The sequence below is a fragment of the Seriola dumerili genome, unplaced genomic scaffold (genome assembly GCF_002260705.1).
Source record: "Seriola dumerili isolate Sdu_G_001 unplaced genomic scaffold, Sdu_1.0 BDQW01000226.1, whole genome shotgun sequence".
Classification (NCBI taxonomy): Eukaryota; Metazoa; Chordata; class Actinopteri; order Carangiformes; family Carangidae; genus Seriola; species Seriola dumerili.
In genome coordinates this window covers 635366-658202 of record NW_019174481.1, presented here as the reverse complement: position 1 = coordinate 658202, position 22837 = coordinate 635366, and the positions used below count along the sequence as shown (strand labels likewise).

Genomic DNA, 22837 nt, shown 5'->3' with positions numbered 1-22837 from the left:
GAACATATTTGGTTTGAATATTCTCACTGATTCCAGCCTTGTATGGGAGGAGAAATGTTTTTGTTTCGTTTTCTTTTTCTTTTTTCTACTAACCTACCTACATCACCTGTGCTCATGCACACTGCTCCGAAACCAGTTCAAGTACCGACCCCATGAGTATAACAGGAAACATGTATATCAAACAGGAGCTGACATGAAGCATCAACACTGGATTAATGTCACCCAGCACCGAGCCCTGCTCCATATGTTGTCTATCGCCAGCGCTGCTTTTTCCAGCAATGCTCATGCAGCAACACACACACGCGCACACACACAGACACACACTTTAACAGTGCCAAGGCCAGCCTCATTTTTCCTCAGCCCCTACGAAAGCGCGATGAAACGGTCGTTTGACTTGTCTCAGTTTGATGGATCGCCTTCATCAGACCGCAGGCTGAACGTGAGAAAGTATTTTATAATTGCACCTTACTTTGGAAGCAGTGGGCTTTTTTAATTCCACTTCTTTTTTTTGTATAACACTTGGCTTACAAGGTTCAAGGTTGCCTTGTCAATCATGGAAAGACTTATCTTTAAAGAGGGGCACCCTGGGGCTAGGAGGTTTTATTACAGAGCTGAGACCTGATCCTCGCATATAACGCAATTTCAAAGGAAAAGATAGCCTGGAATACTTTAACAAAGCTATGGATCAGTTTGCGGTGATTTATCCATTATAGCAGTGGCCTTGATGATATTTACCTAACTCTCACACTCACAATTTTTCTGAAACTGGGCAAAAAAGAAGTCCCTTGAAAATCAGACTTATTGCCATTTTGTTTGTTGACACTGTATTAATGTCAGTCGGTCTGTTTGCGAGAGGTTATATTCTTTCACTAGCGTGTGTAGTGCATTAGGGTTTACTTGCAACACTTAACCATCTCACAACAAACCCAGGTGAAAATTGCTTTGCAGCTGCTTTGTGCAGCATAAAAAAAGTGCCCTTGGAAGGTGAACAGCTTTCAGTCATGCATTTGTGAGCAAACAAAAACAGCTAGCTAGCCCGCTAGCTCAAGAACCTCAAGATATATCCGATCTGAGTCACACCCCACTTTCTGGGATGAAAGAAGCTGTTGTTCTTTGATTCTTTGATTGTAACAAAAGCCTGAAGGTTATGTTTCAGTTGTTCTACAATGACAGTCCACTGTGGCTAAGCTTGAAATGACCCTTTTCTGCAGAAACAAGACCAAGTCAAAACCTAGCTTATGGCTGGACCGCGTCATAGGATATTTGCATTCTGCCTAGTGTTTTTCTGCTCTCTGGAGCTAGAGCTGTAATCAGAAGGTCTGTAGTTCGATCCCTGGCTCCTCCAGTCCACATATCGAAATGTCCTTGGGCAAGATACTGAACCCCAAATTGCCTCTGATGGCTCCATCACTGTATGTGACGGATGGGTGTGATGTATGTATGTGTGTGTGAGTGCAGTCCATCCACCATTTAAAACACATTTTAAACTGCCCTTTAAACTATGCAAATACTGAAATATCAAAACAACAAATAATAGCATAGCGGCGCAGGTGCACCGCTTAGACCTGTTCATCTGCCTAACAAGTACAAAATCACAGCTTTTATTATAACCCTCACCAAACACCACATAACAATATCAATTGGTACTATCACACAAAGTGTAAAACATACTTCACATGCTCATGAAAAAAAAAACCTCACAGTCTGAAGTGTCTTCAACCTAAAAATCAATTATCTGTAACTTTCAAATAGAGGTCCCCTCATGTTTGGACTGCAGCCTGTGGTACCTGTTTCAGTTTTCTCACCATGTAATTTGATAAAAAGCTGTGAACACGACACCAAGATGGGAGTTGGCAAGAGCGAAAAAGAGGCAGAGAGAGAGAGAGCACTCTGCGTCCCTCAGAGATCTATAAATACACTGAAAGCATTAAACCCTAAAAGCATTACAATTACTCTGTCTCTTGGGAAGGGAATCTGCCTGCTGCTGTTTCACAAGACGACCAACGACTGAAACGGTGGATGTCTGAGGAGACGAGACCTTGGACTTCAGCCTGTCTGGAATTTCTACATCAATTTAAGAGGAAAAAACTGAGATATATAGCTGGTTATCGATTGGTGGCTTGTCGTGGTTACAGTGCTGTGACTAGAGAGGGAGTCACCAGGTGAGGCTGAGTGCTGCTGTTAGTTTCCCGGTATCCTTAAAGGACATGAGCTGAGAGAATAGAAGTGATGAGATTGTAAACTCACAAATTCAGGGCTCTGATTTATATTCCATTTTCTTAAGGGGGCAAAATGTTGAAAACGTTACCACCGATTGGCTGTGCAGCCTCAGGAAATGTGTCAGGAGTGATATGGAAGTCTCACTCGGCATTTTAAGACTTATGAGATGAACCCTCAGTTTCCCCACACAGACATCTGGGTGGGTGGTCTCCAGCTCCCTGCATGGACTCGACTGGGAGGCCTCACTCAATTAAGATCCAACTGCTGCTGCCGACTTGACAGGCTCTTACATTTTGCTGTGGCAGCCGCTGAGCTGCAGGCAACAGATTAGAGAGTGAATGGTGTTTCTCTGTGGAGGATGAATTCTCCCTGACGACTGTCCCTCTCTGCTGTCACTCCTCATCCCTCCCTCCCTCCCAATCTCGTCGTCCTCTCCATACTATATGCATCCTTGTCCTTCCGCTCGCCTTCCTCACTGCATGCTATCATGCTTGCGTCATCAGCCTAATTAAAGATCAAAGAAATATGCTGGACTTGCCAGAATGTGCTGCAGAGCAGAGGAGTGTTACCTACATTGCAAATATTTTGTGTTTTTATTGGTAATAAATATAATTGCATATTGTTTGGGTTAAGTAATAGTAAGAGTGCAGCGTAAAAGACTTATTTTATGTGATATATTTATTAGTGGTATATTTTGTAGCAATCTCCTAGTAACTTGTAAGTCTGGGGCTTTGCATGAGGCAGGGGGAAGAAAGAGCAGAGGGAGAGATATCCTATGTTGTAGTTATTGTTTTGGGTCAAGCTCCAAAACCACATTAATAAAACATCTCCAGAACACAGTTTGACTAAATGGTGTTATCAGCCTTATCAGCAAGGACAGCGGGAGACAGAGGGACTTGAAGGCAAGATTTTGGTAAAGCCAAGAGAGTGTTTTCCTAACTCTGCAACATCTGGACATCCAAGCAACACAGCCTAAAAGCAGCGTGTGTCAACATCCATCCATGTGTGGTTCTGAATCCTGGCAGGAAACTAAAGCTGGTAGGAACAAGATCACCTCCTTCGGAGTTACACAGAAAAACCAAAGACAAGAACATCAACGCCAAAATAAGGCAGAGGGGACGGCGATGGCTGTGCCATGTGTTTCCAACAGTGTCAGATCATATCCCAAAGGCTGCAATGAGACGGATTCCTCCAGGCCACAGAAAACCTGGAACGCCAAAAAATACAACCTGGCGCAGAGCTGAGACGAGTTCGCCAAGATTAACTTAACTTGGGGGGAGGCTCATGCTGTCGCTGATAGAGAGCAACCGAGACAAAGAGGATTGAATAAGAAAGTCCAAAAACACTGGATCTTACCCTTCCCATAATGCAACTTGATAGAATCATTAACCATGGCTGTGTCCCACAGTAAATCACTACTCCCTATATAGTGCACTATATAATGAGTTCGCCATTTTGTTGTAATGTCGTCCAAGTGAGAATTATCATAGTGGACTGCATCATGAAAAGTAGCGTTCACCTGACGGTCACTAACCAAGCAATATATACCATCATGCATTGCACTCGCGCTGAAAGACAGAAAAAAAGGTTGCAGAGACAGTAATGTGTGAGAGTGTTTTCGATGATGTCACTATATAGTCCTCTACCTCTTTCAAACTTCCAACCTAACCCGGGCTTTTTATGGAAGGTGATGAGGTCTGAGCCGAGACACAGGTAGAGTCAACACTCCCATCGTCAAGTCATCACAAATCAAACACTTGGTCAGGACCCCTCGGCGTCACTCTTTAATGCACTGGGTACCCCAGAAATGGCATGAATGAAGCGCTACATTTCTTAGCGGCAGCGGAGTCGCCATGATAAAATCGTCGCGTTAAATTGGTGAAAGTCCCCCTTTAAAATTAATTCATGTCATTTAAAATAGGTTGTTTCTGTTATGTCATGAGCCAGTGTCACATTTAAAACCAAATCAATAACTTCTTGTCTTCTAAGAATAGAAATACAATTCATAAACACAGTATTGTGGTTTCAACTTGTTATGTTGCTGAAAAGATTACTGTCACTGTCAGAGTCGGAGCCTGTAAACTTTGAGTGATTTACTGAGAATAAAAAGCCCTACAGCCGAGACCTGTGCAAACCTTCCCACTGAATGTTTTATTAAAGAATGGAAGGATATTGCAAAAATCCCTTTTTAATATAAAGTGTTCATGGTCAGTGCACCTGTGTTGAGTAGAGGTACATATTTTAAAAGTGTGTGTGGTTTGTCTGTGTGTGGCTTTTTTTTTTTATTTGATATGATTTTCATTCTGTGGGAAAATGGCCCCACAATAAAATCATTATGGTGAATAATGTGACCAAAGCAGCTAATCCGCTTTCATTAGAACTGTATCCAAAACATGTTTCTCCCACTCTAACCCGGTAATTCTTTTAACAAATCATTCTGCATTTGTTAACATGGACTTTGCTTGAGTTCCCATTCGCCACACCTTCTTGTCACAGTCTGCGCACAAAATGTACAACAGAAGAAGAACCACTAAGACGGATGCATGCAAAAAGAAAAGTGTATCATAACATAAGTTACAGATCCTGGACGATTTCATATGTAACACCTGTTCCGCATGAGTGGGCCCATTTGGAAAGAAACCTCTTAGTGTAACAGTAACGGAGGTGTGTAGGATCATTGAAGAAGACTGTACGTTTTGATGATGCGGTACGGGACATGCCTGTGAATCCATGCTCTGTTATGTATGTTCCCCGCAGCCCGTGGCAGAGAAATACATTTCTGAATATAGAGTTGTACAGAAAGCCGCTTACATTTTCACAGCTGTACAGTGAAGCTCGCTTCATTAAACCGAGGGTTGATTTTACCTCGGTTTGAACTTTTTAGAAATGTGGCTTTGGATGCAAACGCTAATGGTCTCTTTGATGTTGAAAAGAGAAAAAAATTATATTACTTAAACACACACACACATACGCGCACACACACACACACACACACACACACACACACACACACACACACACATGCATTGCCAACTGGTGTATAGACGCTCGAAGTCTTGAAACATTTCAACCCAGCTCTAGCTGGAGAGCTTGAAACTCCCCTGAGGAGAGACAGAGAGCCGCTGGCAGAACAAAACAGAAAGAGGAGAGTGAAACAGGAAAAGACAGGTTTTTTTTCTGTCTCCTCTGCTCCTCATGTCACCTTTTCTTACCAGCTAGAGATAAGGCAGGTAAAAACAGATCATGTGAGTGTCTGCTTCCCTGACAAATACAGTTTAACGAACGTTAGAAGAAACTCCAATCAAAGATATTCCTTTTATCTAAATATCCTTCACTACTACACAATGTCTTATTTAACTGGGTATGCCTTTCCTTCCATACAGTATTTATACTGACTTTAAGACTTCTGAAGCTTAAATCCTCTTTCCCGGCAATGTGCCAGAGATGATAAGAACTGCAAAAAATAAAAATAAAAAAAGAAACACAGAGTAAGGCAATAACAAATATTTATATTTATTCCCCTCCTCCCCGCGCCCACACGCCCCGAGAGCCAGTCTGGTTTCCAGCAGCAGAGCACAGAAGGGCCACATGTGTCCAGGTGATTAATTTTTCAGATGAGACTCACACATCACTATAAAACAGTAGCTAAGCTGCAGCAGGAAATAATGGTATCACTGCTTCTTCCGAGTCAGACTGTGCTGTCCCATGTCTACATAAAGGTAAATCCATAAATTAGGTGTGTACACTGGAACGAGAACACGCGAGGTCACCAATTTATTCAGACGAGGATGTTGCTGAAGCATATAAAGCAGTAAAAACAAAAATAACTGATACGTTTTTCTCATTTATGTATTGGCCACTTCATATGATAATATAATGGGTTAGGTTGGCAAAAGCAGAGAATGACATGTTGACAGATGGTGGGATAATTTGTGGCTTGTCTTTCCTCAGAGGAGTTAATTGGCTTCAGGAGAATGAAGACGGGGATAACAAGCAGGGGTGTTAGAAAAGGAAAAGAATGGAAAACAAGTGAGTATAAGAGAGATGAGGAGGGGGTAATAGCCAAGGATAAAGAGGACGGAGGGAAAATTTGGGAGAGTTCGAATAGCCATGGAAACAGAGAGTGTGGAAAAGAGCAGCAGCAAGAGGAGGAAGTGTGGCTGATCGAGCAGAGAAAGCAGGAGGAGAGACAGAGGGGGTAACCCTACTTGGCTGTCACAGCAGTTTACACTCATTAGCAGAGCTCTGCCTTTGAAGCCCTTCATCTCCAGCGGCACGTTTCACAGGACCAGGCAGAGAGAGAACACACACACACACACACACACACACACACACACATATATATATATATACAGGCATGCATATGCAAACACATTGCACTTACACTGATGCCTACTTACATTTAAAAAGTACAAACAAAGAGAGAAAAAAAATAGAAAAAACTCAAAAACCTTCTCAGATGAATCCAGTCACAAATCACCCACACTAATCATTCTCAAATCCTCGTCTAATTATATAAGCAGTGGCTCCTTATGTAAGATGCTTCCCCTACGACTGACTATCCATAATGCATGAAGTCTTGTATTTGGTTCATGGTGACACATCCTACCTACCTCCACAGCCTCGCTGTATCTGGGCAGACCAAAAAAAAAAAAACAGACAAAGAAGAAGAAGACGCTCTTGTACCTGAACAGAACAATGCTCAACTTTATACAGCAAGATTTAAAACACAACTCCTAGTTAAAGGGTTAAAAATCAACTTTATTTTCTGATTACTTAAGTTCACTTAATAACTCAAAGATGCAGTAATCAATATATATTAACAATGGCTCAAATACACACCCAACACTGCATGTCCGAGTCTTTTAGCATCTTACGAACTTTGGCCCTAATAAACCCACTGTATGCTACCTGAGAAGCAGCGGGGAAATGAAGAAGATTTTTTAAGCTTAGATATAATAAAGAATTATACAGGGTGAGACTGGATGAGTCTGGACAGTAAAGCAGCAAATACAAACATGTTTTAATTTGAATAGTTTTTCTCCCTTACATTCGTCTTTCTTTGGCTCTGAGCTAATCACACGACACGGACGAGCACATCATTCAGCATGTCAGGATTTCTGTTGAAACAAGAGCAGAAAATGAAGCTGAACAACATGATCCGGCTGAATAAACTCAGACTAGATTTCCTTTTGTCCTGTACCTACTGCCTCTTCTGTAAAACTGAACTGATCTCTGCTGCTCTGCTCCTCCTGTCAGTTGTCTGTAGAGTAACTGCTGCGAGATGCACAACTGTTTGAAGAATTCAGATTTCTTTTTCCCTGAGCTTTTCAGCCACAGTTTTTTATAACTGTTATTCATGTAAAGCAGCAGTGTGTAAACAACAGATTTAAACCTAAATGGTGTGCAGGTGGACGGAGCCACGAGACCGAACCAAACTGGGGAGGCAGACGTCTCTCTCTCTCTCTCTCTCTCTCTCTCTCTCTCTCTCTCTCATTTATTTACTTTCTCCACATCGAGCCACCAGCCCATTAGCCTACTGCTAAAAGCTGTCACATTAAGTTGATGTTGAATACAAGTCATTAACGTACTCACAGTAGTCGTTTATTTGAAGAACCTAATGTGATGTGATGATCTATTTATACAATCATTGTGTTTACTGGCCCCCGTCAGCCTTGTGGCCCAACAACCGGCCTGGCCCACTGGGAATCTTCCTGAGCCTCCCGACCAGCACCTCATTAAGCTACTGTCTTAATGAGGTGACATAAAACCGAGGCTGTGTGTCTTGGTTTTTGCCTACAACATAGTGTTATGAAGCGAAAACAACTCGCAAAACCAATAATTGTTTACATGTTGTAGCCGACACATACCGTGCAGTACAGGCCATCAACAATCACAACACATGCTGATGATATTATTTATGATTTTCTTTGCAGAGTGCATTTTCTTCCACAGTAATACAGCTGCAAAAACCCTTGCCATTAGGCCCCAACTCTAACCCTAACTGTTGGTCACCAGGCAACTCGTTTTCACCTAATAACAGTGGCAAGTGCTAACCCGCAGATTGTTGCCTCCCATCAATAACCAAAATGATACCACCTACTCTCCCTTCTTTCAACAGTATAAATGAATATAATATGAAAACACAGAGATTTAGGGAGAAGGAATGCAAATCACATCTTAAGTCATTTTAGTAACAGAAGATTAAAAGAAGAAGAACGTTAAAAAAAAAAAGCTATTTGAGCGGCACAGCTGAAACTATAGCTGCTGCAAAGCAAAAGACAAAGTGAGCAACTAACGCTAGCTAGTGAGCGCTGAGGAGCTTCTGTTTTCTTGGTAGTTGGCGGAGACCAAAATAAAAGTGAAAGCAGAAGTAAATATTTGGCTTATATTTGTCATGTGGTAACGCTCATGTTTACATTTACATTTACTCGTTTGGCAGATCCTTTCATCTAAAGCGATTTACATGTGAGGTCAGGCAGAGCAGTGCTGAGTACTAGTCGGGCATGTTAGTGTGTCGGAGGCGTTAAGGGAGGAGCTGCTCTCGGAGGAGATGAGTCGGGCGCCTCCGCTCTGACTCAGTAGCTTGTTCCACCATCAGGGAACCGCAGACTGTGATTGTCTGATGTTGCTACGTGTCTGCTGATGAGCAACTGTTTACAGTTTTGTGTTTACAGTTTGCTGCGTTGTTCACAACAGGAAATATTTCACTGGGATTAAGATTGAGGGATAAATTGCCAGCTGTGCTTCTTTAAGAAAAAAGAGGACACGCCGCGAAAACTGTTCTTCTGCTACAAAATGAGTGAAGCATTACATCACAGTGACAATGAGAAGGGACTGTTGTGGTAATGCTACCTGCACACTGCAGAACACATGATGCATTGTCACATTACTAGTGACTGTCTTATTATTATCTTTCTCTCTGAGACGGAGCCTCGGGGTGTGTTTGTACTCGATGAGGAAAGCAATGAGCCTCACACTGACTTTCCACAGCTCATTTCCCAAACATCGCACTTAGTGAGATTCAGAAATGAACTATTTTTTTACTGGAACAAAAATACAAACATTTTTTCCCATTTGGTCTGTGATAACAAGCTAAAAATACTTTCTCTCTTTTTAATAAAGTCCCGTTGAAATGTCGTATCATGTGTGTGGTGCACTGATATTCTGTCTTAGCAACCAAATCATTTTTTCTGGAAGCTTCTGACAGCACGGTTCTCAGACTTTGATTAGAACGAGAAAATTGATGTAAAGTCCCAAAAGGACTAAACCAAAGCGTGGGTAATGGGCTAGCTGAACAACAGCAATATGCAATTGATTACATCAAGTAGGTCTCGCAACAAGCTGGGAAAAGAAATGAAAAGAGTGAAGCACTGAGAGAGAAACAGCACAAAAATAACACTTGACGGGAAAGAAGAAACAAGACATTTCACATCCAAAATTTAAAACAAAATCTAAAATTTATACAGCGCTGTGATACGCTGAAACAGACACGTTAACAGTATACTTTTTATCAGCCATATTCAGACTAGTCCATATGATAACATTAACTCAACATTTGCATTTCCACATATTTAGCAGCATTAAAGCTGTGTTGGAAAGCTTGCTGTTTATATTTGCCTTTGAAGATTATGACAACTCTTTGTCACCTACTGATTTCTTTCTCACCTCTATTTATATAACAGTGATTGAATTGACAGTGTGGAGATATTACAGAAGCTCAAACACCATCAGCAAACTGTAAACTCAAAAACAACAAACTCTGTAAACAACATAATGAGTTAAAGGAGACGAGGCTTTTTTAAATGTGTTTTAGCCGCACTGACTCAGTGGAGCGCAAAGCCGGTCCATCTGTTGTTCAGTCCACCACTTTGGTTCAGAGTAAAATATTTTAAATTATTTCAATATTATTATTGTATTTCCATAAGATTTGGTACAGTCTGTACTTTGTGTTTAGCACTAATTAGCAAATGATAGCATGCTAACATGCTAAACTAAGATGTTGACCATGTGGTTCCCAAACTGAGGGCAGGTTTTGACAAATCATTTGTAAAACAGTATAATTTTGGTGAAAATGTGTAATTATTAAAAACAAAATAATGTTTTTAAATGTTTTAAAAAAGACATGATCTTTAAAAACATTGGAAATGTTGAAAAACTTTTTTTTTTAAATCTTGTATTCACTGATAAGCCAATGATAGGAACTTTTATGATGTCACTGGCCTGATTACATCCATGGCAAACTGCAGCATCAAGATGGAAAGCTGGTGAGCAACAGAAAGAATTAAAAGGGAAGAGAGTCAAGAGGCAGATTTTGTTCCCATCAAACAAAAAAGAAAGATTGAGCTTCCCCTGCTTTCAGTTCAATCCTGAATGTTTCATCATCATTATTCAAATAAAAGGTGCTCGGAGAACATATTATTTAGCCTCCGTATTATTATCGGGTCAGATCAACATTTTTGATATTCAATTTTCAAGAAAATTTTCCAGTGTGCCGTGAGTTGGAAAAGGCTGAGAACCACTGGTGTACATGCTAAACACGAGGAGCACGTTAGCATGCTGATTTTGAGACATGTCTTGTCGTTTTATAGCTTTATGATGCAAAACCTCAATATTATCTTGGTACCTCTGTTTCCACACAGAAGACGTAGCCTCTTCTGAACTGCCCCGAATTTTAAAATCCTGAGACTGACTGAGTCAACAGCTGCCACATGTCTAAATGAATACTGCAAACAGTCTGTTCCAGCTGATGATTTCATTGCTCTATGAAATAATCCAATCTTCAGGGACAAGATTAACGACATTATTACGAATGCATAGAGTTTCACAGTCAATACTTGTCCCCTCTAACAAAACATTTGTAATGAATGGTTATAAAGTTTTAATTCTATAGTGTTTTTCAAACTTTTAATCCTATTTCCCACATTCCTACATTTAAAACAGTGAGAGACAAATAACACTGCTGATTCAAGATGGCACTGAATCACTGACTCCCGCTTTGCCAAATATGGTTAAGTCTAAGATTATTTAACGCACATAAGCAGTTTAAAAGCAAATGTTTCCACAGAAAAAGAAAAAAAAATTACAGATGCACAAATGCGCCTGTTAAAAACCCACATTCACACAGGACACACACCGAAGTTAATTCGGCGCGTTTCCATCAGAGACAGCCCTGGTAGCTAAAAAGGCTGTCTCTGCCCACCACTGCGATGATGATAGAAAGACACAACACACACCATCTGCACACACACAGCCAATACAGATCTGAACAGAGGAACTACAGGACTATCAGCCGCTCTGTTCAGATTATATCAGGCAGCAGCCAGGAGAGAGTTTCTTATGAAAACGGAACAATACAGAAGAAACAACACAAGAGATCAAAACGAACACGGAGACCTCCCGTGTCTCCTTCTGTAGCCCCCCCCCCCACCCCCCAACCTACACCATCACAGACCGAAAAGGGGGGGAGGGGGCACACAGACAAAGAGCATGGTCAATTATTCACTACATCTTGCTGCAATCCATTACACTGCATTTATTATACATCACATGGCCAACGACATGCCACGCAAGCCTGAGCAGCCACTCTCCCCCGCCGGAGTCAGAGAGGCTTCCTGCAATACATCACATAAAACTAACGCATTGGCACTGACATGAGCGAAGTAGTGAACACACAGAGAAGCCCACACACTGACAGAGGCCCAGACACACACACACACACACACACACACACTGACAGACAGAACTATCTCCTCGCTCTCTTTCTCTCCATCACCCTGGAAAGTGACAAAACATGATGTATGGCTGCTGCCAGTTCCATCACAGCAGCTGCCGAGGTAAAAACACTATACCATGGAGAAGACGCACACACATACATGTCACCATCACCGCCTCTCATCATCATAGACAGCAGCACTCTCACTACAGACAGTGAACTACCATCTAGGGTTTTTTCTCCTCATTTCACCAACTGTCGGGGGCACGGCTCGCTCTATTGGTCCAGACTGAAATAGCTCAACAACTATTGGACGGGTTGCAGTGAAATTTGGTGGTTTTATTCATGGTGCCCAGAGGAACAACCCTACTCACTTTGGTGATTCTGTGACTTTTACCTCTAGCGCCACCAGCAGGTCAAGGTTCTTTACATATCAAGTGAAGAATCTCAACATCAATGGATGGAAGGATCGAGAAAAACACAGGAATCTGACACGGGAGAGCGATGTTTGTCTCCCGTTTGAAACCAATAGTTGTTGTTTATTGTTTATTTCAAGAGACACTCCTATGGGTGGTATCAGAGGATAGGGACAAACGACCTGCAGCATACGGTCATTTAGGCTGGGTGACTCTTGAGCCTGCTGCTTTGCTCACTTGACTTTAATGTGTCTTAAAATGAAATTTTGCCGCCGTCGCCGCCAACGACCCTCTGTCACCGTTTTCACAGGCTTGATCGTTGAGGGTGGGAAGTGTCCATTGTTTTACACTAAATCTTTTGACCGTTTTGAATGCACCATCCGGGTGTACTTGTCAACGTGAACACAATTATACAATCAAAATGGCAAGTGTGAGTACAGAGACGCAGCCTGTGGAGTGAGTGACTCTCATAATGTCTGTCTCGGGGCATCTTTCTGTGTCTGAGTGGACTGAGGGTGTAGTGGAGAGACTGAAGGGTGTGTGGATGAACAAATGCTTGAATGTGACAGTGAATGTGACTGACAGATAAAGAGACTGTAGCAATGATACTCACTTCCATACTGGTGAGATTACAGCGGTGAGTCCCAGCGAACCAGCCGCTGCTGGAGCACTGGTCAATGTCCACATCCTGCAGGTTCACGTCCACACGAACAACACCCCTGCCAGAGGGAAAGACGGGAGGGAGGAGGGAGGAAAACAGGAGTGAAAGAAGAAGGGGGAGGTGTAGAGAAAAGAGGACGAACAAGGGGTGATGAGTGGAGGGACGGGGAATGGTGTGAGATAAAATAATGGAAATGATAGGAGATTAAAAGAAATGATAAGGGTTATAGAATCAGTAGATTGTGATGAGGTGACGAGGATGAGAGATAAAAATATATATTTAATGGGAATGTAAGAGAAGCGAAAATAGAGGAGGAAGGAAGGTGAAAGACAAGACAGAAAATGAGGGACATTAATGTTGTAGAAGTGACGAGTGAGAGAGGGAAAGAGAGGCGAGAGGGTGACCAAATTGTCAAGGATTAAGGAAATCAGTGTTAGGGAGAGGAAGGAGGAGGAGGAGGTGGAGGAGGAGGAGGTGGAGAATGAAAGAGCAAAATCAAAAATAAACAGGAGGAGTGATGTTGAGGGGGAGTAAGGTCGAGAGTGGAAGAAGCAGGGGAAAGGAGAGAGGTAATAGAGAGGAATGAATGAAATAGATTGAAAGTGGGAAAGAAATTAAGAGCGACGGAAAAGAGTAATGAAGAGAAGTCGGGAGAAAAGAATGAAGGAAAAAAGAAACAGAATCAAGGTTGAAAAAGTTCATCAATACTTGTGAAATAAGGTTATATAACTTATTTTTACAGCGTGTAAAGATTGTAATGTTTTGGTCAAAAGAAGCTGCCACGAACTTCCTCCTTACTCGTTTATTATTGTTGACTATAATATAAAATAGTGCATCACCAGACAGTTCTGATAGCAGCTTTTCCTGTTTTGCGTTTCAATATAACATAAATAATTACACATGCAGTGTGTTCAGCATTGCAGATGTGGTGTTTGTTTATTCCATTAAATGAAAGTAAAAATCCATAGGTTTTTTTTCTCTCTCTCTCTCTCTCTCTCTCTGCTTGTAGACCCAAACATTTCTGCAGAAGTAGTTTTTAAGTTCAACACATGGAGACTTCTGCAGCAGTCAGCCATCACAGATTCACACTGCGAAGTGAATAAGGTTAAATACTGCTCAGGGATGTGACTGCAACACAGCACTAGAGGAAAACTGCCCGGGACTTAAACTAGTGGAGCTAAGTTCACCTCAGCTACTGCCGTATATCCTACTGTGCAGAGCCAAACCCAACTTATATCTCTCTCCGTGACTCTGGTTTTAATAGAGACACATAAAGCATGTTCTTTGATTTACCCTCCTCTCCTGCCTGTTTTCTCCACTGCCGTACCAGCTGTACATCCACATGTATTATCTCTCTCTCTCTCCCTCTTTCTCTCTCTCTCTCCTTTATGGTTTTGTGGATGATCCTGACACCCGTTACCTCCATCTGCCTGCTGGGAAGCGAAACAAACAACCACAGGAGAGGCTTTGGCCACCAACTCTTCTCAATCAGACAGAGAGAGAGAGAGAGAGAGAGAGAGGCAGGAAAACGTGTTGATACCTGTGAGTAATAGAATGTGTGTGTGTGTGTGTGCGTGCTCCGGTCTATGTTTACAGGTCAAGGCTCGGTAGCGACTGAAAGCAGTAGAAATAGCAGAGAGATGTGATAGATGTTGGATCTGAGAAACATTTGGGAGCCAATGCAACGTAACACGAGGCACAAATTTTGAGCGTCACAAAACAAAACTAGAGCCTGAATCGACGCTCAGTGATATTTTTAGTGTCGTATTGTTGCTCATAACCTTTAAGATCATGTTAAAGTGGAGCAGGATCATAAAATGTCAAAAAGTTATGAAAAAGTTAATGATTTCTTCTCTTTTAGGGATACTTGGCGTAACGTGACTCAATATCTTATATGACTTAGCATTTCATCATTTTTACTAGTTCATAAATGTAACTAATTCAATTCTTATCTCATATATTTGATTTGACTTCTAGCTCAGAATTTACACTTACTGTTAGTATCATAATTATTAATATAGTATTTTAATATTTTTTAATTCTTTTTCAGACAGAGATGGTTCTTCCATAGATTTATCTCTGGAGGCTTTTGTTTGGCTCTATACTGAACAAGGTTTCAACTTTTTGTTCATTTAATCCGCCAACAGACCCGGTACAAAGCTCTGTAGCATTAGCTTCAACAGTTCTGTTCTGCAGACGGTTTGTGCTCTTACTGTGTGACCCAACCCAAATATGAGGCTGAGTCTTCAGAGTGATGCTGCTATTTGTTTTGTTTTTTTGGTAACTGCTGTTTTGGTGATTTCAAAATGGAACTTGTTGCAGCTTTAAAGCTAGCTCCAAGCTAACTGTATCCTGACAGACAAACTCAACAGCACCACTGAATGTAAGTGTCCAGCTGTGCCTCAAGGCGTTCTCCCTCTCCTCTCGTACCTCACGACTCTGCTTCAAATCTGCAACCATCATTTCAATTTGAAGGCCGTTAGTTTTTGTAAGAGAGGTGATTAGTTCAGAAACACTGATGGCCTCTCCGTAGTCTCCTCTAAATCTGGCCTGGAAGGACAGTGAGAAAGGGGAATAAAGATGAGGAAGAGGCTGCTTTGAGGTAGAAGGAGTACAACATGGTGGAACTGATTCTATCATCTACACTAGCTTACGCTTCTCTGTCCAGAGCCAACCAACTTTCTATTTTTAGAAATGTCATCAGAGGCGTGAGATGAGTGGAAATAAACCGCAGGAAAGTTGCAGACCACAACTCATTTTACAGGGTGAGGCGGAAAGGCGGCGTGCATCTGGTTGTGTAGTTGCAGGCAATCTTTATACTCAATTAGAGAGTGCATCTTTCATGCTGACGTGCTGGTAATAACCACTGAGTTCCCTTCAACTTGAGTTCTCCCCTGGCTCCCTCTGCTGACTTCACAACCAAGTGCCAAACATTACTTTGAGCATGAGAGTTAATACGTGACCTTGGACACTGTAATTTCACAAAACAATGCCAACTCAAGGTCTGCTTACTAGATTCTGTAAAGCCTCCAACATCGTTTTGGACATGGATCTGTTGTCATCATCCGCTGCACTTGCCGATATGTGAACTACTGTTTCCAAGGTGGAAAGTTAATATCAAGTCTTGGAAATTAAAGCCCTAATTTGACCAAACAATGCCAACTCAAGGTCCACTTATTAGACTTTTTTAAAGGCTTTCAACTGTACTACATTGTCTTCATCATGTTGGCTAAGCTGTTTTGGACATGGATCTGTTGTCATCATCCATTGCACTTTTATACACCAACATGAGAAATAGGCTCCAAAAAAAAAAAAAAAAAAAAAGTTAGTAAGTGGACCTTGAGTTTGCAATTTGTTGAACTACTGCGTCCAAGGTCAAGGATGAGTTTTCATCATTTGAAAAATGAATAAAATCACAACAGCTACTAAGCTCGCATGGATCCATAACAACTGAGCAAACTCCAACCACTGATGAAAACCATGTGACATGACTGAAAGCTCTGGGAGAAAAAAAAAAATATTAGTATGTGTCAAACTGTATTACTTTACATTTCATTATGTCCCTCGTGAAGACAGCAAATCACACAACCTCTGTTCTCTCACCCTTTAAATTTTCAGTTAATGATTCAGTCAACAAACACGTTTCATGCTGCAGCACACTGGAGTTTCTGGCCTCTCGACGTTCTTATGGGATTTAACACACAAATGAAAGTATCCCTCTAACTGTCACGAATCAGTCACTTGTAAAATGTCACCACTCTTTTAACACTTACCCAAAACCTTCTTGGCTGAGCTTGACTTTTTGATTGATTCATTATGAATGCATTTGCTGAATTAATTTAATGACACTTAACAATATCAGTCGCCTCAGGGCAACTGAAAGCATTTTCTCTCCACTTGTTAGACGTTGTGGCGAGTTGATGGTTTTAGACAGGCAATATTATCCCAGACAGGCAATAAGTCATTTATTTTTGGAGATGAACGAGAACATCACAGGCAGATTTTCTGAGTTGTTACTGAAACTGTATCAGAGAGACACTTTGCTTCTGAGCTGTTGCAATAAATGTCAGTTGGATTCCTGCGTAAGCTAAAACTGCAGATCAAGATGATACTGATCGAATGGATTCTGTGGTAACCCCACACTCATCTTCATCATATGAAGATATATAGATACCGTGACTGTCCCTGGAGCAGGTAGTGATGCAGCACTTTGCTCAGGGACACGGCTACGGCGTGGATGCTTGCCAACTTGAGGCCCAAATCGCTGGTGCCTATAAAACCACTGAGCAACATTTGTGTCTGTTCTTCCAAATAAAATATCATCCATATTCAGTTCGTCCTATTTGTGCACCAGTTGCAGTTATGGTAGATTTTACTAAAATCTTGCTTGAGGTGTAAGTACAATGTTTTTATTTGAATGTTTGAAGTTGAATTTTATTTTCTCAAACGACTGAAGAAGTGATGGTGTCAGGGACAAACCTCTCTTATCTGGGATTTACTACAGGAGTTATCTGATCGGACTGAACGTCTTGTGTGATCCTACTCTGCTCAGACTGTTGTGAGACTTAAGTGCACCTGAAATTCAGTGGCTTCATCCTACAGTTGTTGATCTTACATTGTTTATTCATGATTTAATTGATCTTTTTGTGATACTCTTGGACTGGAGCCTTGACATATGAGATCCTTGGGTGTTTCATGCTGTACACATTCCCACACACACACACACACTCACTCACTCAGAGACAGACACAAAGAGCCAGCTCGTATCAGTTCACTCACCACCAAACACTGTGTAGCTAAAGCCTGCAGTTGTTCATTGGATTGTAGGATACAGCAGCAGAGAGGCACAGCTGTGCTTTGACAGGCGAGCATATTAAATGAGAAAGGTCTACCTGTGTCTGTGAAGCGGCTTTTACGCCATCTGTTTCCTGCATCAAGGCCTCGGTTCAGCAGGATCCACATTTACATAAAGTCTCATAGTGCATTATTGTCAATCAATGAGGGGTATACTTTCAATATCTGCTTCCATAGCTGACTGTTAATGACTGTAGTGGTTTAAAAAGGTAGAATGAATTGATTGATGGACTTTATCTCCCTCTGGAAAGTTTTATATTAATCAAGAAAAAAGTGTGGGATACTTTAATACATGAAATATGAATATTTATTTCTGCTGAATGTATCAAACACAAGCAGCATCTTTTGGCTCTTTCTCTCTCAAACACACACTCCCTCTCACCTGAACTCTGGTGCAGAGTTGCTCTTCAGTCCATAGAAGCCAGCAGACAAGGTGAGCAGCCAATAGGGCACAAACGCCCCGTGCTCACACTCCAGGTACGGTGCCGACCACTTGATCTGGTTTTTGTCCAGAAGGTAACTTCCACTCTTGGCGCCCCGTGCCTCCGGGACTCTCCTGTGCGAGTGTGGTCTCCTCCCGTCCCTAAACTCATTAAACCAGTCCGACTCCGGGCCCCTGCTCCCCAGGTGACGGTGCGCAGTGCTGGACAGGTCCTGCAGCACCACCTCCTTCTCGGTTCTCGTAGCCTGGAGGAAAACGTGGGGCCCCGGCGTTGGCGCGTCCGCGTGGAAGGTCACCACAGCCCTGTGGATTTTGGGGTCCCCCTCGAGGATGCTCTGCACCAGCGCGTGGTACCAGTGGATGTCCCTGCGCAGGGTTTGCTCCCGGGACCTGTTGGCCTGCAGGATCATGTTCAGGAAGTTTGTTGCGTGCGCTACAGTGTCCAGGATGCTGTGCAGGGAGTAGTGGGAGGCGACGTGCAGGCCGCCTCGCAGGCTGCTCAGCTCGTACCTGCGCGAACAGTTCACCTGCCTCAGCGCCGAGGAGTCCCCGGTGTGCAGGAAAGCCGTCACCACCCTCGGCAGGTCCTCTTCAATTTTGTGCGCCACCACCGTGCGCTCGGTGGATGGAAGCGAGTAGTAGGTCGGGTGGTGGGGCGGCTCCCTGTTGATGTTTTGGGTGCTGAAGACTGGCGGGTTCTTGTCGTCTCTGTCATTATCAGACCACTCCACATAACCGTAGTTTGATCCCAGAACGAGCCCTGTTTGCAGAAGCAGCGGGACGACCAGCAGAGCCATGGTTCCTCCTCACAGGCGCAGAGATGACACCGCGTGCACTTGGCAAAGTGTGGCGAGCATAACCAAAGCCACTCTCCGTCTTCCGCTGTTTCACGGGACGACACACATGGAGCACACACCACAGAATGCCCCGTATTTCAAACCCATAATCAAGCTGGAAACGATGAAGGATTTCCACTTCTCATCCAGTGCATCGTTTACCCGAGACTTTCTCCCTCTTCTTGCCCGCTTTTACAACACCACCATCTGACCCAAACAGCTGCCCAGACACTCTCCGGTCTTTAAACTCAAAAACAACACTGACTCCTCATCGGTCCGCAATCCATTCACATGCAGCGACGTGAGAACCGAGTGCTCACGGTCTCTTTTTACTCCTCCTCGGAGAAATCCATGTGAGACGAGTAGGATGACGAGGGACGTAGCAAATTGTTCCTGAAGTTCCGTCCCTCCCAATAAAACCCTAATAGGCCACTTGAAGTGTCGCCCAGCGGTGTGTGTGGTTGTTTCCCACTGCCAGTCTGACGGAGGTGGGCGGAGCGTGGGAAACGACTGGAGCTGTCCGGTGCTGAAAGTAGCGCCCGTAGGAAGACGTGCGAGGGTGGAGGTGGTGATGAAGATGTTTCAGTGATGAGGATGGAGGAGCAGCCTGGCGATTAGACCGAATCTAAAAATAGAATAGGATACAACATATATGTTGTATTACATGTGTTACTGTGCTCACTCTATGGCCAAAAATTACTCTTATATGTGACTGCTGAATGTGACACACCAAAAACATGCGCATTAAAAGGGTTAAACTTCTCTAATTTAAAGCAGCAGATGTTGAGATCTCCCAACCTTTTGTCTGAACTATGGACACCAAAACTCTGAATGCTACATTTCCCATAATGCAATTAATTTACGTTAGAGCGCCCCTGCCTGCTTTAAATTTCCACACCTCCAAAATGTGTCTCCACAGCAGAGATGGGGGACTTGAGTCACATGACTTGACTCAAGTCAGACTTGTCACAAATGCTTAACCAAGACTGATAAAAGACTTGACTTTAACTTTGACTTAAACCTAAGCCGTGTCTCAAGTCATGAACACCAAGTCAGACGACTCAAAAGGACTTGACTTTCTTTTTTTTTTTATTAAATATTTGCATTTTTCTAGATGTTTTCTTTTTAGAAAAGTTAGATTTTGTTTTTGAAACATGAATAGGTGATTTCCAGTGTGGTGGCCAATAACCAGCTATCATGGGGAGGGGCTCAGTCCAAAAATACTAACATTTGGATTGTAGGAGCAAAGAGAACATGGCACAATGCAGGTTCCACAGAGATGTATTGTAATACTGATAACTACAATGGCACTCAGTGGAGCACATACCTCCTCCAAGGCCAAACAATCCTACACATTAAGGAAAGTGATAAAGAATCCCGGATCTGCCCCTTTAACCGGATCCAGACCAAAATGTAATGGATTCTTCCCTGGTTTATGCGCCATTGCTCCACCAAGTTTGGTGCAAATAACTTCAGTACTTTTTTCTGACAAATAAACAGACACAGGTGAAAACATGACCTCCTTGGTGGAGGTCATGTTAATAATAAGACTAAAAATAATAATTGTAGGAGTGGGTGGCTGCGGTCACAGATCTGGACTCATTGTCACAAAATGTCAAATATCAGTAAGATGTGTGAGGTGTAAGCAGCTGCAACAGTTTTTGTTAATGTTGTAAAGTAAAACTAAACTTTTCCTGACCACTGTTTTAATGTGGAAACTTGACTTCCTTGATCAGATCAATGACTCGACTTGAAGCAACTTGTGTGACTTACTCACTTACTCACTTACGTAAGTGGATTGCTCTTCTATAACACTTTTCTAACTTATCAGAAAAAAAATCACTTGAGTCACTTTTTCCTCTTACCCACAGATTCACACACCAGTGTCAGTGAAGTGACCATGTTCAGTCTCTTGCTCAAGGACACTTTGATTTGTTGACACAAGGACTCAGGGATCAAATCACCGACCTTGCCATTAATGGACCAAACCTCTTGAGCCACAGGTTCTTTGCAGGGTTAATTTGGAAAACTGAGCAGTGCTATAGCAACAACTAAACTGAACATGATGTGTAAAATCTGTGGAGTGTCCCTTCCCTCTGAAGCCAGTGGGAGCTTATATGCTCCCAAATATCACATTGTCTTTGGAGCATCATAACTCTACGATCTTCTGAGCTAGAAACATGCTGTTTTTTCGGGTTGAACTAGAGAAGCTTTCCAAAGATACACTAATGTGAAAAATGAGAAAATATTTGGTCAGTCTTATTGTTTGTATGGTGCATTGCTGCTTTCTCTCTGTATGTTTAAGATTGATTCTCATCCGCCATCTTTAAAAGTGAGCATTCTAGAGTCACGTTACTGAATTGGACATTCCTATTGGCTCCAGTGGGTGCTATCACAGCCAATCAGAGTGTCTGATTCAGAGGCGTGGCCTGCCCAAACTACATGGGCGTGGCACTGTTTCACTCTGAGCTCAAAGTGAGGAGAAGTTGTGAGTTTATTGCAGTGTCAGAAAACAGACAGAAGGATGTGACCAGTCAGGTGTTTAGTGCAGCAGAGGCTTTGGAGATGATTTTTCAAGGGGCAGACAAAAAAACACCCATGAATACTGCACCAAAGAATGAGCAGAACTCATGAACAGATAAAGATAGAAACTCCAGCACAATCCAAACGCGTGTTCAACTTTCTGTGTTAAAGTTTTCTTTCTTTATTATGGTTTGCAGCTTTTATCTATAAGTTAAGGAAAAACTGGGTTGGAATATCATTGTGTGCTGTAGCATTAAGTGTTTCTTTAATGGAACTAAAGGTCCAAATCATAAAAACCGCTCCTGACCATAAGTACCTATAACAATATAGATGGGGGTGTCCTCATACTTTTGGCAGAAAGGTGGGAGCAGTAGTAGTGACGGGCATTCAGTTTTGAAGATGGAAGAGCAGCTTGGCAATTAGACTGAATATAATAGAATGGAACACAATATTTTATACATTTCAATGCACACTACATGGCCAAAGATATGTGGACACCTCTTCTGGGTAGACTTTCCATTAGCTTTTGTAACCTGGCTGCAGGGATTTGTTCCCCTTCAGCCTGAAAGAGCATCAGTGAGGCTGGGTGATGAGCCCTTGATTGCAGTCTGTCCGGCAAAGTTCTTTAACACATAATTGGTAAAACAGCAGCGTGCCTTTCTTAAACTGTTGCCACAAAGCCTGAAGCACCATATTGTCTACGCTAAATATCACTTAATGCTGTAGCATTAAGATTTTCTTTAACTGGAACTAAGATGCCGAGTTTAAAAATTAAACACAACCCCAGACCAACGGTACACAAAGAGATGTGAAAAAAAGTATGTTATATACATGGACACAGTTATACAGACATAATTCACACATGTATAAATGTAAACAACGGAAGTCAGAGAGGTGAACTGTCATTTGTATGTCACACGCCTCTCTTACTCACAGTGAGCAAATAAGAGAGTGAGCTTTCCAGTCGCTGCTGCCTGTGTTCAGATACTTCAAACCATCTGGTGTTGATCATAAAAATCTACTCTGACATTCTCCACTGCTGATCAGGAGTCAGCCCCAGACTGTAAATGGGCGTTGCGGTGTGCAGCTCGCCCGGGGTGACTTGCAGGCCGTTGCCATGGCAGTGGTAGGTGATGACCGCAGAGATCTCCCCAATCTGTTCGCTGCTCG

General features: G+C 42.4%; 1 protein-coding gene across 1 annotated transcript in view; it reads right to left on the bottom strand.

Moving 5' to 3' along the window:
- The window catches only part of LOC111228893 (probable G-protein coupled receptor 158), a 59403-nt gene extending 40298 nt beyond the window's left edge, over positions 1-19105 (bottom strand). The window contains exons 1-2 of the mRNA XM_022755004.1: positions 18249-19105; positions 12965-13070 (exon numbers count right to left, since the gene is read on the bottom strand). Coding sequence (XP_022610725.1) covers positions 12965-13070; positions 18249-19105 — 963 coding nt within the window. The remainder of the gene's footprint in view (positions 1-12964; positions 13071-18248) is intronic.
- Between the last annotated feature and the right edge of the window lie 3732 nt (positions 19106-22837).